This window comes from Heterocephalus glaber, unplaced genomic scaffold (assembly GCF_053883595.1).
Source record: "Heterocephalus glaber isolate CG9 unplaced genomic scaffold, H.glaber_assembly_v1.0 deba00001428, whole genome shotgun sequence".
Lineage (NCBI taxonomy): Eukaryota > Metazoa > Chordata > Mammalia > Rodentia > Bathyergidae > Heterocephalus > Heterocephalus glaber.
Genome location: NW_028258293.1, coordinates 26,714,071 through 26,731,178, shown reverse-complemented (window position 1 = coordinate 26,731,178; position 17,108 = coordinate 26,714,071). Strand labels below are relative to the sequence as shown.

Sequence of the window (17,108 nt, the reverse complement as noted above, 5' to 3'; positions counted from 1 at the left end):
GTCACAAGCAATACCACCTATATACTAAACACGGCCTGTGATTGGCACACTGCATCTGCCCTGTAACAATCTTGAAACTGATGTTTCTGGGAGGATAGAGCTCCTAGGCCAGGGTGGCTCCCACACCCATCAGTGTGGGATGTGTCAGCTCCTGGACTGCTGTAAAGACTCCTGAAGACGCTGCCCTGCTGTGTTTCCTGCCCTAATCCTTCTAAGTGGATCTGTTGTCAATCACATGGGTTTGACTGTCTATCCCAAGGGTCAGCAAACCTTTTTTGGAAAAGGCCAGACAGAAAATATTTTAGGTTTTGAGACCCAATATGGTCTTTGGTACAACCATTCACCTCCGTTGGTGAGTACAACAGCCACAGACAATGTGTAAATGAATGAGCATGACTGTGTTCCAGTAAAACTTCATTTGGCCCAAAGAGTGTGGTTTGCCAGTTTGAGGTCTACTTGAATATAAGGGCTCTGAGGAAAAGTGGATATTGTAATAAATAGTATACATGATCAAGAAAAATTATTGTTACAATAACGGAACTATGGGTAACTGGTTATAATCATTGTGATGCTTCTTTTGGTTATACTTTACTACTGAAATATAAATTATCAGAAAATATAACCAATCATTTGGAACTTGGACTTTGTAAATATCCAAACATTCCTTGCTCTTTTTCTTCTTAATGTTATTAAAGGCATGGTCTGAATATGCAGCTCAGGCTGGCCTCCTGATCCTTCTGCCTCAGCCTCCTAGGTGGTAGGATTACAGGTGTGTGTCATCACACACAGCACATTCCTTGCTTTCTGCCAGCACAAACCAAGGAGGGCCTGTCATCTTCCACCTCCCCACAGTGCCCAAGCCTTCTCTCCTGTCATATCCCCTTGGTTAATATCCAGGACTTGTGGTAGGAAGAAAGAGGTACATCCTTAACAGGCTTCTTCCCCAAAATGCCCCAAACACAAAAGCAAAGGTACTCACTTGAATAGCAAGTTAAGACCAAAGAGGGTAAACATGACAGCCATGTAGCCAACGATGCCAGTAGCATAGCTGATTTTATATATTAGCAGGAACCATTTATAAACCAACCTGGAGAAAGGAGATAATGTTAGTTAGCTCACACAGAGATCTGGCCTCCGGGTCTTCTGGACCACCAGAATCCCTTGTTCTCACACCAACGGAGACATTAGGCTCTATGCTCAGGACTTACTAATTTCAGCAACTGTCCAAAGTTGGGAGCTTCCCTTATTGCTGGAACATCTTTAGGGAATTAGTGCTTTGTATTTTCATGGTCTTGGACCAAGAGAAGAAAAGAGATCCCTAAAAAGAAATTTCAGCCTTAAAACAAAGGGCACTGCTGACCTCAGAGAGCTATGTCTTCAATTCAGGTTAGTTGGTTGAGGAAGTGAAAACTAATAAACCACAGAACTAAGAACTGATGGGGAAGGGTAGTTGTTCTTGTCAGGAAAAAGAATTCAAGGGAAGATGAATGAGAAGATGGAACAGGTTTTTGTACCTGGGCCTGGTTAGTATGACTACAGCTCCTACCCACAGGCTAATCATGAATGATCTCGTGAATCTGCTTCTGAAATGGGTTTTTTCTCTGTAAGAGACATAAGGAGGAAGGCACTCAAAAAGTACTTCTGAAGTAGATGTATCTGTGTCATGGTGGTAATGGTAGGGAAGTGGAGTGGGGTGATTCATGCTTCTGAAGGATAAGCAGTGTTCCCCAAAACCCAGTGAAGAGCAGTGTGGAATCTGGGTGATTAACTCCAACTACATTCAAGTAGAAAACATGGCTCACTGAATGAACCAGAGTCTTGTAAATGCTACAGGGGTAGGTGCCTGATAATAGAAGCTATTAGTCTATCTGCAATGAGGGTTAATGAGTAGTTTAGCAATTTGCTTGAAGAGTCAGCACACGCCTGCCTGGTTCCTGAGGGCAGACTGGGTTCTGCCAACCCACATGGGTCCCAGGGAGGAAGCCAAGGCTCTCACACCTCCCTGCTGTGGCTAAGCAAGCAGTGATGGCTTCTTGGGCTTGTAGTGTTGTCCTGAAAGGCCACACGTGGCTTCATTATCCAGAGTTTGCACAGATCGTGAGGAAGAGAGACAGACTGGAAAGGACATGGAACTTTAGGTCAATCCTTCATTTTTTTTTTTGGTACCGGGGATCGAACTCAGGTCCTTCTGCTTGCGAGGCAGGTGGCGAAACCACTGAGCTAGATCCCCGGCCCAGTCAATCCTTCATTTAGATTAAGTGAGGTTTTATTTGCTGAGTAACCTCAGGAAAGTGAAGTGTTCTGAGACAAGTTTTCTTCCTTGTAAAACATGAAAACCATGCTGCCTTTTTCACCTAGTACATGCTCATTAAATACTACATGAACAAACGAGGATGCTATGAAAGTGATTTGAAACTATAGCACTACAAATTTTAGTTATTATTTTAAAAACCTTTCATATTATTGATACATGTTTTATGATTTTAGTTAGAAGCTGATACTGTTCCATACTTGGTGACCCCTAATGTTTTTTATTTTTCTTATAACACCCTATATGAGGTAAGCAATTATCCCATTTTTAGGGATATATTACTAAAGGCTCTGAAAAGTGATATTACAGAGCTAATAAGAAATAGGGTAGGACCGGGGATTTAGCTCAGTGGTTCTGCTGCCTGCCTTGCAAGCGCAAGTAACTGAGTTTGATCCCTGGTACCAAAAAAAAAAAAAAAAAGAAAGAAATAGGGTAGGAGTTTCAATTTACATCCATTTGGCTCCAGAGCCTGAATCTTCTATGATGGGCCTAGAGAAGGGCCAGACTTCTGGATCATCGGTTTCAGCTTGTACAATGACACTCAGAGGCCAGAGAAAGGCTTGCAGTGCAGCAAAACATAAGCACAGGAAGAAGAGCAATTTGCAATGTGGAAGACTTTGGGTCAGGTGGCCCCCAGCTCTGGGGCTGGCTGGCTCCCATGCTAGGCATGCCTGGTCCTATCTACACCTCTTACAGCACTTACCAACTGCACTGCACTGGGTGCTTTCTTGGCGATCTCCATGAGGGCAGAGACCATGTCTTATCTAGCTCTATGTCCCCAGCACTCAGCACAGGGCCTGGCACACAGCAGGTGCTTACTGAATGAATGAATGAATGAATGAATGAATGAGAAAATCTCTCCTTTTGTTCTGTCAAGCACGACTTAAATGACCTCACAAGCTGGTTGGGAGGGTGAGAGAGAAATACATTTAGATAAAATACAAAGAATTATATAGGCAGAAGTTCTTCTGTAACCCAAGTAAGAAGTATTATGTATTGGAAAATTGTAAATTTGATGAGATTCATTCATTCAACAAAAATTCAGAGAATAGGCTACTATGTGTCAGACTCTGTGGCAAGGCCTGGAAATAGAGTGACAAATAAAATGGATGTGGTTCCCGACCTCATAGTTAGGTTTAGTGGGGGAGACAGATACTCAAAATAATATTTTGTCATAAATTGTGGTAAGTCCTATGAAGGAAAACTACAAGGCCTTATAAAAGAATATAATGGAAAATCTAATTCAGAGGTCAGAGAAAGGTTCACAGAAGAAAACACTTAAAATGAGACTACAATGATCATCAGGATTTACTTATTTACATTGTTCGTTTTTAATATAGACAGACTTTGATGTAAACCATTAAATGAGCTGTAGGGAAATATTTGGGGTTTTTAGCCTGTGAAAAGGGGAGCTGGTCTCCCGATCAGCTTGTTTTAGAGAGGCCCACAGCAAATAATGTTGGAGGACAAAAACTGCAATTTTTTCCCATCTGAACCCACCTTCCTCCCATGCATTCCAACACATCAGCTTCAAGAAAGTGGCCTCTTCCCCGCTAACTAAACACTTACCTTGGGGTTGTCTGTACTAGAGGTTTTCGTGTGGCTCGGAAGGTGACAAAGGCTGTGACAGCAGAGAAGAAGATCCAGATCACTAGGAACCTCCACCAGTGCAGCTTCACTGTGAAATAGAGGGGAACAACCCACATCTGAAAGAGGGTCACCATCTGAAACACAAACACAGGCACTTCAGCTCTTGCCAGGCCCCCCTGCACTCTACCCACAAGTCCAGAATGTTCCTTGCTTCTATTTCCACCTGATCTTCTCCTATATTTCCAATTTTGAATAAAGATAATTCCACTAGTGATCAAAGTCAGAAACTCCTTCAACTGCCTCTTGCATATATTCTTTGCTTTCATTTGAGCTTGTTATCTCTTGCCTGGCTAACTGCAACAACCTGCTGTCTCCTTGATCAGACTGGAGGGAGGAACAGCAGAGTCACCTCTTACCACTACCCATGCCTTAGGACAACGTATCCCGAGGTGAAATATCCCCTCTCCTCCCTTTATGCCTGACAGAATCATATACAAGACACACACAGCCTCAGCCTCCTTTACAGTCAGAATCAGTCATGACTTCCTAGTCCTCCAACAGCACTTTCTTTTCTACCATTATTAGAACACTCATCCAGAATGAGGCTGAATGCTGGGGGTGGTGGCGCACCCCTGTAAGCCCAGCACTTGGGAGGCTGAGGCAGGAGGATCACCACAAGTTCAAGGCCAGCCTGGATTACATCGTGAGTTTGAGGTCAGCCTGAACTATATAGTGAGACCCTGTCTCAAACAAACAAACAAACAACAAAAAACACCAAAACAGAATGAGGCTGATTTTGAATTCATTCACTTTCTAAATATAAGCTCCTCGAGGTTGGGAACTCAGCTGCATTCATCCATTTCCTTTGCACAAGAAAACATATATAGCAACTAACAGTCCCTCAATAAATTGCACTTGATCTTAGCCAAAAGGCCGAGAAGCAATAGTGCCTCAATAAATTGAAGTAGGTAAATAGAAGGAAAGTAAGACTAAACTGGAGTAAGATTCCCTATCAGAAAAGAACATTTTTGTTTTTAAAGAATACTTATTTTGCTGTCCCTTCCATCAGCACTTTATCACACACTTCGTAGCTGAGATGTTACAGGTGCAGATAACCATTTAATTCTGCAACAGAAGTTTGGAGTAACTGCCAATATTCTCCTCTCCAACCTCTCTTAACTCCCCCCATCACTGGCTTTAGGCAGATATCACTCTTCATAAGTGAATATTAGATGTAAAAAGAAATGTTAAGAACAAAGAAAGATAGTACTTAATGAAGATTTTCTTTTTGATGTCACCAAACAAAATAAGAACATAAAACGATATTAGCCAGGTGCAATGACCCACGTCTGTAGTCCCAGCACTCGGGAGGCTGAGGCAGGAGGAGCACCAGTTCAAGGCCAGCTTGTGATGCATAGTGAGTTCAATGTTAGCCTGAACTACATAGTGAGATCCTGCCTCAAAAAACCAAAAAAGGGGCTAGGGATTTAGCTCAGTGGTTCTGCCACCTGCCTTGCAAGCACAAGGTCCCAAGTTCGATCCCTGGTATCAGAAAAGACAAACAAACAAAATTTAAAAATTAAATAAAAAGAGCAAGAGAAAGGAAAACAGTAGCCAGTATCCTGACATCCCATAGTAGAGAAAACTATTTGCCCCTGTAGACCACTGCTGTCCAAGTGAAATATACTGCAAGTCACATGTGTAATTTTAAACTTTCTAGTAGCTTAGGCAGGCATGGAAGGGTTGAAGGGAGAGCAGGGGAATGGGGAAAAAAATAAGAACCAAGAGAGACTATGTAAAGGTGCAAATTTCCAATGATGAATATCATTATATTGTATACCTAAAAATGTACCAATAAAAATTTTTTAAAAGCCACACTCTCCAATTTAAAAAAAAACTTTCTAGTAGCTAAATTTTAAAAGTATAATATTAATTTTAAGAATATATTTTAACACAATATATCTCAAGTCTCTTCACTTTAATACATACTTTTTTTTTTTTTTTTTTTTGGTACCGGGGATTGAACTCGGGTCCTTGCGCTTGCAAGGCAGGCGGTGAAACCAGAGCTAAATCCCCGGCCCACAGTTTTTGTTTTTGTCTTTTGTTGAGACAGGGTCTCACTATGGAGTCCAGGCTGGCCTGGAACGTGCAGCAATCCTCCTGCTGCCTGAGGCTCCCTCGTGCTGGGGTTACAGGCATGCACCACCATGTATGTGCTCTACTACTGAGCTATACTCCCAAGCCCAAAATATTAAAATTATTAATGAGATATTTTCATTTTTTGTACTTTGAAATCTGATGTTTTTCACATTTACAGCACATTTCAAATATTTAATAGCCACATGTAAAAAGGAATTAAGACATGTTATGTACATGTGCCAACTCCACACAAGGAACGTAAACATATGTACTGCAAGCGTCCACTAATAAAAAATTCTTAATTTAAAAATACAAAAGAAGTTAATCAATATTTAGCTTATCTTGATTTATTTTAACATTATGGTCTCACGGTGTATGCATTTTCCTACAAATGACTCACATTTATCCTTCTTTACAGCAGAACAGTGCTCCGTTGTGTGTAAACACCACATTTTCTTTATCCATTTACCTGCTGATGGATACATAGGCCACTTCCAAGATGTAGCTGTTATGAGTCGTGCTGCTATAACATGGGTAGGCATGTATCCCTGTAGTACGGTGCCTTTAACTCTTTAAGGAAGATACTTAGAAGAGGAACACCTAGGTCAAATGGAATTTTTAATTTTTTGAGGAATCTCTCCATACTGATTTTCATAGTGGTTATGCTAGTTTACATTTCCATCAACAATGTAGAGAGGTGCCTTTTATTTTATTTTATTTTTTGGTACTGGGGATCAAACTTGGGACCTTGTGCTTGTGAGGCAGACACCGGAACCACTGAGCTAAATCCCCTGCCTGAAAGGTGCCTTTTCCCCTGAAGCCTCACCAGCATTTATTATTTGATTTCTTAATTTCTGAAGACGGAATATTACTGTTGTTTTATTTGCTTTTTTCTGGTGACCAGAGATGTTGAACATATTTTCATGTATTTATTGGCCATTTCTACTTCTGAGAAGTGCCTATTCATTTCAGTTGCCTGTTATTTGACTGGGTCTTTTATTTTGGGAGATCTGATTTTTCTGAGTTCCTTATATATTCTAGATATTAGTCTTTTGTTAGAGCAGTGGTTGGCAAATTTCTTCCCCGTTCTACATATTGCTTCTTCACACTGTTGGTTATTTCCTTTGATGTGCAGAAGCTTTTTAATTTGTTGATTCTTGATGTTATCTCTTGTGCAATTGGGGTTCTGTTTAGAAGGTCTATGTCTTCAAGAGTTTTACCTATTTTATATTCCACCAGATTAAGTGTTTATTTTAATATCTAGGCCTTTGATCCACTTTGATTTGATTTTGGTGCATGGTGCTAGATATGAATCTAGATTCAATCTGCATGTATGTAGCCAGTTTTCCCAGTGCCATTTGTTAAGGAGGCTAGCTTTCAACCAGCTAAGCTTTTGGGACCTCTGTCAAAAATCAGATTATTTAGTCCTGAGTTTGATCCCTGGTACCAAAAAAAAAGTCAGATCATTTAACATGCCCAGGGTTGTTTCTGGATCTTCTATTCTGTCCCATTGATCCACACGTCTGTCTTTGTGCTGGTACCATGTTGTTTTTATCACTGTAGCTTTGTGATACATCTGAAATCTAGGATTGTGATCCCTCCTACTGTGTTTTTGTTGCCCAGGATTACTAATGCTATTCCAGGTCTCTTCTGGTTCCATATAAATTTTAGGCTAGTTTTTTTCTAGTTCTGTGAGGAATGTTATTGGTAGTTTTATTGGGACTCCATTAAATCCATACTGTCAGTTTAGGGGTATGGCCATTTTGACAATATTGCCTCTGCCCATCCAGAAACAGGAAATCTTTTTATTTTCCAATGTCCTCTTTGATCTCCTTTTTTGAAGATTATAGTTTTCATTACAGAGGTCTTTCACTTCCTTTGTTAGGTTAATTTCTAAGTAATTTTTGAGGCTATTGTGAATGGGCTACATAGTAAGTTCAAGGTAGCCTGAACTACACAGCAAGACCCTTTGTCTCAAAAAAAAGAAAGTGATGAGCTATAGCATTTTCTTTATGATGTTTAATTTGTTTCTTCCAGGAAAAAAATTATCTAAAAACACAAAATAAGGATTTCAGGCCACTTCCAGGTTTCTAGGCACTTTATATTAGGGAGTCTCAAAGGCCAGATTCTATACAGTGTCTAGAAAGGCAGAGGAAGGGGAGGCTGTATGAACAGTTTACCACGTGAAAAAATAGTAAGTTAACAGCTTTGTCTGGTTAATGTCTTTATTTTGGTTTGTTCTTAAATTTTCTGCTATAATGTTTATGGGCATTTTGCTTAGCAAAAAAAGTTTAAACTTTTTTAAGGCAGGTATTTTTAATGCCTAACCTAGCAACGGTGGGACTCTGTCGCCATCTGGCGGCAATGCTTATGTAGACACATTTGGTTCAGCTGATTTATTCAAACACTCTGATGTTTCAGAAAGCACGAAGGGGAAAAACCTTGGCACTAGTGTCTCATCTAGGACTTCGGGGATGTGCCACAAACACAGGAATAACACAGTCCTGAAAAGCACCAAGTACTGACAGGGGTGTTCAATGGAGAGATGTAATAGTGTGGGTAGAAGCTACCAGGAAAGACTTCCTAAAAGCAGTACAACTCTAGATGGTTCTGGAGGCTTGGATTTGGCTAGGTGGGGAGGAAAAACAAAAGCCATTACTCCTTCTTTCCCTGAATCTGCAAATACAGAGCTGAAATTGAAGATGAGACTCAAGCCAACTCACTGATTATTCAGCAAACACTCACTGAGGAACAATCCCAGCTCCTCTGAATAGAAAGTAAGAACTTGCAACATCCGGGCTGGGGATTTAGCTCAGTAGTTTCTCCGCCTGCTGCACAAGCGCAAGGACCCTAGTTTGATCCCCAGTACAAAAAAAAAAAAGAAAAGAATTTGAAACATGCCACTTATCTCCATATAAGTTAAACATTTGAGATGATGATATTAGATACTATCAGTAGGAGTTACTATATATTTAATCAGATTTCCCTTTTGTTTTTAGCTACAAGGTATTTTGGGTGGAGAGGGAAATAAAACTTCACAATCACTTCTAAATGATGTAAAGATACAAAAGACACCTCCAGATTTTTTTTTTTTTTTTATACTGGGGATTGAACTCCAGACCTTGCGCCTGCAAAGCAGGCAGCAGAACCACTGAACTAAATCCCCGGCCCACTTATTTACTTTTTGATTCACTCACAGGTACTTCTCATTTAAGGACCAGAGCTGGTCCTGAGACTAGATAACTAAATGAGGAACTGTATACAGTAAGTACATTACTACACTCAGAACAAAGAAATGGGAACGGAAACTTCAACTTGATGACTTTGCTTTTATTTGCATAACTCTTACATCCAACTGTTAAGTATGACAGAACATAAAACTATTGTACTGTACTGTACAGTACAATCAGCAAAAATTAAGTACTATATAAACAAGGTGCATTGTAAGAAAAAAAGACACTGAGGCTCCATAAACGAGGTACAGAACTGTACAAAAAAAAATGGTTGTAAGTTCAAACAGTCATTAAACAGGTATGTCATTAAATGAGGAATATCTGTATTTGAAACAGGGTCTTGGTTTTTAGTTCTGGTTGGCCTTGAACTCAAGGTGATTCTCCTGCCTCAGCCTCCCCAGTTCGGGGATTACAGGCATGTGCCACCACACCCAGTTCCAGATCCCTTTTATGTCAGAGGAATGAGATTTTATGAAAAGACTTCCAAGATCACACAATTCCCTGGGCACCGGATGCCCTGAGAGCCTGCAGATGCTGGGCACTTGTAACTTTCAGCATTCTCATCACCTCTTGATCCCCCCTCTTTTGGGCAGAGATCATTTACCATGCTTGGTCGAAAAGGAACATTGCTAATGTAATGAAAGCTACAAGTCAGGTAGTATAGTAAAATAAGAGACTCACAGTAATAGAACGGTCAGCTTGAAAACATCAACTTGAAAAAATACTAACAAATGGACTCAGGTCACCAGGAAGGAGGTGTCTGGGATGTTTTCCATGGCTCTGTTCAATATTTACTAGAGTAGTTTGAATGAAGGAGTTGTTAACCAAGTTGTGGACAGCACAAAACTTAAGGGTAGGGTGGAATTCAGAAGAAAAGGCAGGTGGTAAACATGGAAAGAGAAGAAACAAGATCCAAAATGAATACAGTTTATTTCTAGATTCTAGCTGTAACACTGCATGAGCTAATAAGCTGAAATTAAGACCAAAACCACATAATGAAACCTAACTACCTAAGTAAATGGAACAGATCTAAGGGTTCCAGTTGACCACAAACTGCTACAGAGTATATGTCAACAGAGTTGCTGCCAAAAAGAGTCCAGGCAAACACAGACTGCCTAAGAATATAACCAGGATGAAGGAGGCAGCAACTTTACTGGTTTCTGCTCTGTCAAATCATCCTTGGAGCCCTGGGATTAGGTCTTGGGACCACAAGACCATACAAAGAACACTGACAATAAATCAAGGCCATAAAAGAGCTGCCAGGATTACAGTCCGGAAACCAAATCACATAAGGAACAACAAAAGGCACTAGGATATTAGGCCTGGAGAAGAATATAGGGAGGCACAGCTATTACCATCAGTTATCTAAGAGTTGTCAAGAGACCTGGTAAGCAGGTATGCAGTGTAATTTCTTTTTTTTTTGATACCAGGGATCGGACTCTGGACCTTGCGCTTGTGAGGCAGGCAGCGGAACCACTGAGCTAAATCCCCAGCTGCAGTGTAATTTCTGTTACCTGGTAGGACACTGCTGGAATACCCTAAATGGCAGAAATGTGGTTGACAATTCCCATATGAAAGACCCCTAGCAAATGGTTGGTTGTCTTTATCACATGAGGCAGGCCATCTGTTATTATGTATGTGTGCTGGACAGTTCTCCCTTGACACCTGAAAAAATCTGCCTTTGTGTCCCTTCAGCCTTTAGTCCAATTCTTTGTCTTTCATAGAAGCACAGAGTAAATTTATTCCCTGTGTCTTAGACCTGCTCTCCTAATACCTAGATCTGTGTCTTCTTTCCCAAGTCTTCTCCTTTCCAGGTAAAAGAGTCAGTCAAGCAGTCGTTTAATAAACACTTACTGAACTTAGGGATACTGAGCTAAGAACTAGGGAATTCAGAAGTGCAAAACAAAACCTCCTCAAGGACTTAAATCAACTGAGGAGAAACACATAACTACAATTCAGTATCACAATTCTATAATGGAGTATGCACTGGTGGTTGGAAAAGTACAAAGGAGAAATACTTCACTCAAAGTGAAGGAACCAAGAAAAGATGGCCTAGTAGGCCCAGGTGCAAAAAGGGCTCATGATAAGCATTCCAGGATGAGGCAACAAGGTACACTGGAGAGAGTGCAACCTTTTCAGGGAGAGGTGAGAAATGGAGCCTTAAGAGGTAGGAAAGGCTCAGAGGATGCCGACATGTATATCACAACTAGAAATTTTTATTATATTCTGAGGATAAAAGTTCTGTACTCTCTAGCCACATTCCAGTAATCCTCTCAATGTCTTGGTTTAAGGAAAAATTTACAATACTTTCAAGATTTCCAGGTAGGAGATTCTACCACTCATCCATTCCAGGAGGGAACAGCAGTCCAGGGGGAGGAAATCTGAAAATATACTATATTTGGGGGAGACAGAGATGATGAAATCTTCTCCTTGGAGACCTTTAAAAATAGGACAGACACTTTTCCAGGCATAAACTTCTCTCTTCCCCTAACATCCCTGTGGGAGCTAAGGAGTAAGTAATACTAGATTCTGAACAGATGATGAAAACCAAGCTACAGAGAAGCCAAAAAGCAAGTTTTGCCTGGGCTAGGTTTCCAATCCAGATATTATGCCTTCTACTGTCTCCCTACATCATTCACTGAGTTTCTCGGGGAACCTGGGAAAGGCTGGGGAGGTAAGACGGAAAGTAAAGAAGGGTTTCTGAAACTGCTTGGGACCCAAAGAAAGGACTTAAGCAAGTCATTAAAAAAGCCAACTCAGAACTAAAACCAGAAATGACTCTAACAGAAACAGACAATAATTTCCTGAAACTTCTGAGAGAAACTTATGGAAAGAACACTTAACCATGAACTAGATTTTGGTTTTTAGGTCCAGTTCTCCAAATTAATGATCATGTGCTCCCAGAAATCACTTCACAATTCTGTTCTGTGGTTTACTCTGGAAAAGAGCAATAAATTCTTACTCTTACAGAATTTTTGGTACAAAGAAAAAAAATTTTAAACCCATCAACAAATTTAAATTATAGTTACATATGGTGGTGCATGCCTGTAATCTAGCTACTCTGAGGCAGGCAGATCCCAAGTTTGGAGCCAGCCTGGGCAACTTAAGGAGAACCTGACTCAAAATAAAAATAAAGCCCCCAGTTCCCAGATAGGCAGAATCAATATAATGGCTATACTTCAAAAATTGATATTCAGACTTGATGCAATTCCAATCAAAATACCAGCAGCATTCTTTTTTTTTTTTGGTACTGGAGATAGAACTCGGGTCCTTACGCTTGCACAGCAGGCAGCGAAACCACTGAGCTAAATCCCCAGCCCACCAACAGCATTCTTACAACTGGAGAAAACAATCCTAAAATTCATATAGAACCAGGAGAGACCTAGAATAGCAAAAGCAATCCTAGGCAACAAGAGCAAAAGTTATATTACAAAGCTACAGTGATAGAAACATCATGATACTGGAAAAAAAAAAAATACCCAAAAAAACCAGACATGAGGATCAATAGAACACAACAGAGGATACAGAAACAACCCTGAGCATGTTCAACCATTTGATCTTTAATTAAGGGGTCAAAAACATACATTGCAAGAAAGATAGCCTCTTCAATAAAGGGTACTGGAAAAACAGGCTATCCACATGCAGAAGCCTGAATCTAGACCCGTACCTCTCACCATATACTAAACTAAAGCCAAAATGGATCAAAGAACTAAATGTTAAAACTTAAACGCTTGCCAGGTCTGGTGGCTCAAGCCTATAATCCCAGCACTAGGTCTGTCTGAATTACAAAAAACAAACAAACAAACAAACAAAAGAAAACCAGAAACAACCTGCTGGAAGATAAAATAGGCAAAACTCTTGAAGTCCTAAGTGTAGGCAAGGACTTTCTGAACAGAACCCCAATTGCTCAGGAAATAGTACAAATAACCAACAAATGGGATCATATCAAATTAAGAACTTCTGCACAGCAAAGGAAACAATCATCAGAGTGAAATGATAACCTACAGAATGGGAAAAAAATTTTGTCCACTGTTCCTCAGAGGACTAATATTTACAACATAGAAAGAACTCAAAAAATTAGACTCCCCCAAATAAGACCCAATCAAAAAATGGGCAAGTGAAATAAATAGATACTTCACAGAAGAAGGAGTACAAATGGGCAATAAATACATGAAGAAATGTTCAACAATGCTGGCCTCAGAAAAAGTGGCCATCATCAAAAAAACCATATATGTAGTAACAAATTCTGGCAAGGCTGTGGGGGGGCACACTGATGGACCCCTTCTACACTGTTGTTAGGAATGTAAGCTAGTACAACTACTACGGAAATCAGAATGGAGATTCCTCAAAAGACTAAAACTAGGGCTGGGGATTTAGCTCAGTGGTTCCAGCGCTGGCCTTGAGTTCAATCTGCAGTACCAAAAAAATAAAAGACTAAAACTAGAAATTCTATTTTGACCCAGCTATTCCCCTTCTTAAATATCTTCCTTAAGGATATAATATCACAGTGATGCAACCATATTCATATTTATAGTAGCACCATTCTTAACAGCTAGATCTTGGAAACAGCCTATATGTCCATCAACAGATGAATGGATAAAGAAAATGTGGTATTACACACAATGGAGCATTACTCTGCCATAAAGAAAAGCTTCAGTCATCTGTAGGAAAATGGATACAGGGCCAGGGATTTAGCTCAGTGGTTCCGGCACCTGCTGCACAAGTGCAAGGTCCCAAGTTCGATCCCCGGTACCATAAAAAAAATTTTTAAAAAACCAAGGAAAATGGATACACCATGAAACCATAATGTTAGGTGAAATAAATCAGACACAAATATCTCATGGTTTTTCTTATATGGGAAATCCAAAACATACATAAAGACATAAAAACATACATCAAGAGATGGCGGGGGGAGTGGAGGGAAAGGGGATGAAAAAAGGAATTAAGGTGTGTTATGTACACACATATCAACTCCATACAGGAATTTAGACATTATGTACTGCAAATAAGTACTAAAGAATACAGGTAAGAGGGCCGGGGATTTAGCTGAGTGGTTCCGCCTCCTGCCTCACAAGCACAAGGTCCCGAGTTTGACCCCTGGTACCAAAAAAAAAAAAAAAAGGTAAGAAAGAAAACCAAAACCAAAAAACTAAATAAAATAAAATAAAGACTGGGGTGGGGTGACACTGACTGGAGATGTAGCTCAGCACTGTAGCACTTGCCTAGTATGTAAGAGGCCCTGGGCTCAAACCCCAGCACCAAACCCGAATAAACTAGGTATTATCATTGTTGTTGGAACTGAAAAGAACAGTACCTGAAATTTAGAAACAGAAAACAGTAGGCTCTCTTGCTCCAAATAAAAGTTAATTTAACTTTCTCTTCTTTTAATTTGAAGACTGGATTTGAGCACCTGCATGACAGAGGGTGTCCCTAAGAGCTCCTAAGTTACAAGTTTCAGTGCACAGGGATCCCTGCTTACAATTACTCTCAGAACAGGCATCATCCATGCTACCCCAGGTCCCAGAGTCTAGGATGGTGCTTCATATCAGGGGTGATTCTGCCTCCCAGGGGACACACTGCAATGTCTGGAGACATACCTGGTTGCACAATTGGGGGAAGGGTGCTACTCTCTAGTGGGTAGAGGTCAGGGATGCTGTTAAACATCCTACAATGTATGGGACATAGCTCTCCAAAACAATGTATAATCTAGTCCCCTGCCCCCATAGTCTCTCTGTTGTGAAACCATGGTCTCAGAAGGAACAGAACTGTGCTTTTTTTCTTTTTTTTTTTTTTGGTACCAGGGATTGAACTCGGGACCTTGTGCTTTCGAGGCAGGCACCAGAACAACTGAGCTAAATCCCTGGCCCAGAACTGTGCTTTTGTACTTGGTGCTCACAGGTAAATCACTGAAAGACTAGGCCACCAACCTGTACTAGTGAAGAACAAAAAGCTTTATTCAGTTTGAGAGAAACACCAGCCTTATCAATTAATTCCATAATTTCTTGGCATGCCATAAGAAGCACTTTTTGAAAGTTCTCATGGCTAATCTCAAATAATCTCATGTTTCTGCTACTCAACAATAATCCTAGGGCCTTGCCTTGGCAAACCATTTGCTGGGGAGTTGTTTGGATTCTTTTCTATCTGTTTCTTATCCCAAGGACAATCTAATGTATTTTTTTAATATATATATATATATATATATATATATATATATATATATATATTTTTTTTTTTTTTTTGGTACTGGGGATCGAACTCAGGACCTTGTGCTTGCAAGGCAGGCACCAGAACCACTGAGCTAAATCCCCGACCCAATATTTGTATTTTTATTTGTACCTATCCATACAAACTGCTTTGTTCCATAAATGTATTAATTTCTTAATTGGCACTGTGCTATGTATCTTTCTGTTTCTTACGTTTTTCACTGGGTATTATGCTCTTTAGGGTCCACCCAAGTTGTTACAGTACACTTAATATGTTGCTCTAAACTGCAGTATAGTTTAATTATATGCATCCATTACATTTTACCTACTTTTTTTTTGGTACTGGGGATCGAACTCGGGACCTTGTGCTTTCGAGGCAGGCGGCAGAGCCACTGAGCTAAATCCCTGGCCCTTACCTATTTTTTCAAGAAATACATATTTAGATTGCCTCCAAATCCTCATTTAATGTTACTACCAGAAGTAACACTTAAATGAACGCCTTCTCTTAGGTCTCCTCAGGATGTATCACATGTATGTGTTGTATCATCTAAGCAATGCCACGCTGCTATCCATGATAATGTACCAGTCTCCATACCTTCAAGAGTGCACAAAGACTCCTACTGCCTCTAATTCTTGTCAACACTCACCATTGTTCAGCTTTCTAACTCTTAACAGTTTAATAGGTATAAAGTAGTATCTCACTGCCGTTTTAATGTATATTTCTCTAATTATTAATGACTTCAAGAATCTCTTCTCATGCTCAATAGCCATTAGGATTTCCTCTTCTGTAAACTGTAACTTCTGTCCATTTTTCTATTAAGAGTTACTATCTTTTGTTGATTTGTAGTTCTTTTGTATAGTTTAGATATTAATCTATTTTCAGGTTTAATCACTAACTTCTTCTCTAGTCAGTCATCAGTTAACTTTGCCTTAATTTTAATATAATCAAATTTAAGTGCCAGAGATGTAGCTCAGTGGCACTGTGCCTGCCTGGCAAGCACAAGGTCCTGAGTTCAATTCCTAGTACTGGAAAAAAAACCCCTGAATAAATGTAATCAAATTTATCAAATCTTTCTTGCTTGTCATCCTTGCCTTTTTTGTCTTATTAACTGTATAATCTTACCTTTCATAATTAGATCTTTAATATACGACAAAACCTTAGATTGTCAATAACCTGTTCTGCGAGTGTTCCACAAGATAAGCAAACATAGGGCCGGGAATTTAGCTTAGTGGTTTTGCCGCCTGCTGCACAAGCACAAGGACCCAAGTTTGATCCCCGGTAACCAAAAAAAAAAAAAAAAAAAAAAAAGATAAGCAAACATTTCTAATAAATTTTAACTTGATAAATGAGTGATGTTTTGCAATATAAGCAGTATGTGGTGCCAAATGTCACATGATCACATCTGAGCCAAATGGTTCTTCCTTCCTGCTCCCCTATTCACTGGCTGCAGAATTGTGGGAGATCATATCTCAGTAGCAAGAAGTTATAGAGATTTCCTCTGCAGAGGAGGAGAAAAAGGTGGAGGAATCCTTCACTTCAAATGAGATTAGGGAGATGTATACAATGTGGGAAACTGCAAAATTTTATAGAAAAGTACCACCCAAATAAGCCTGTGACAATGTGAGCGAGCA

The 17,108-nt window shown here is 39.9% G+C and overlaps 1 protein-coding gene across 3 annotated transcripts in view; it reads right to left on the bottom strand.

Annotated features, from left to right (window-relative positions):
- Rnf121 (ring finger protein 121) overlaps nucleotides 1-17,108 on the bottom strand; it is an 82,805-nt gene that overhangs the window by 15,757 nt on the left and 49,940 nt on the right. For 2 of the 3 annotated variants that reach the window (XM_004863443.4, XM_021243348.2), the window contains exons 4-5: nucleotides 3,881-4,035; nucleotides 980-1,087 (exon numbers count right to left, since the gene is read on the bottom strand). In XM_004863443.4, coding sequence (XP_004863500.1) covers nucleotides 980-1,087; nucleotides 3,881-4,035 — 263 coding nt within the window. The remainder of the gene's footprint in view (nucleotides 1-979; nucleotides 1,088-3,880; nucleotides 4,036-17,108) is intronic. The other variant, XM_087211861.1, reaches the window with a different exon arrangement.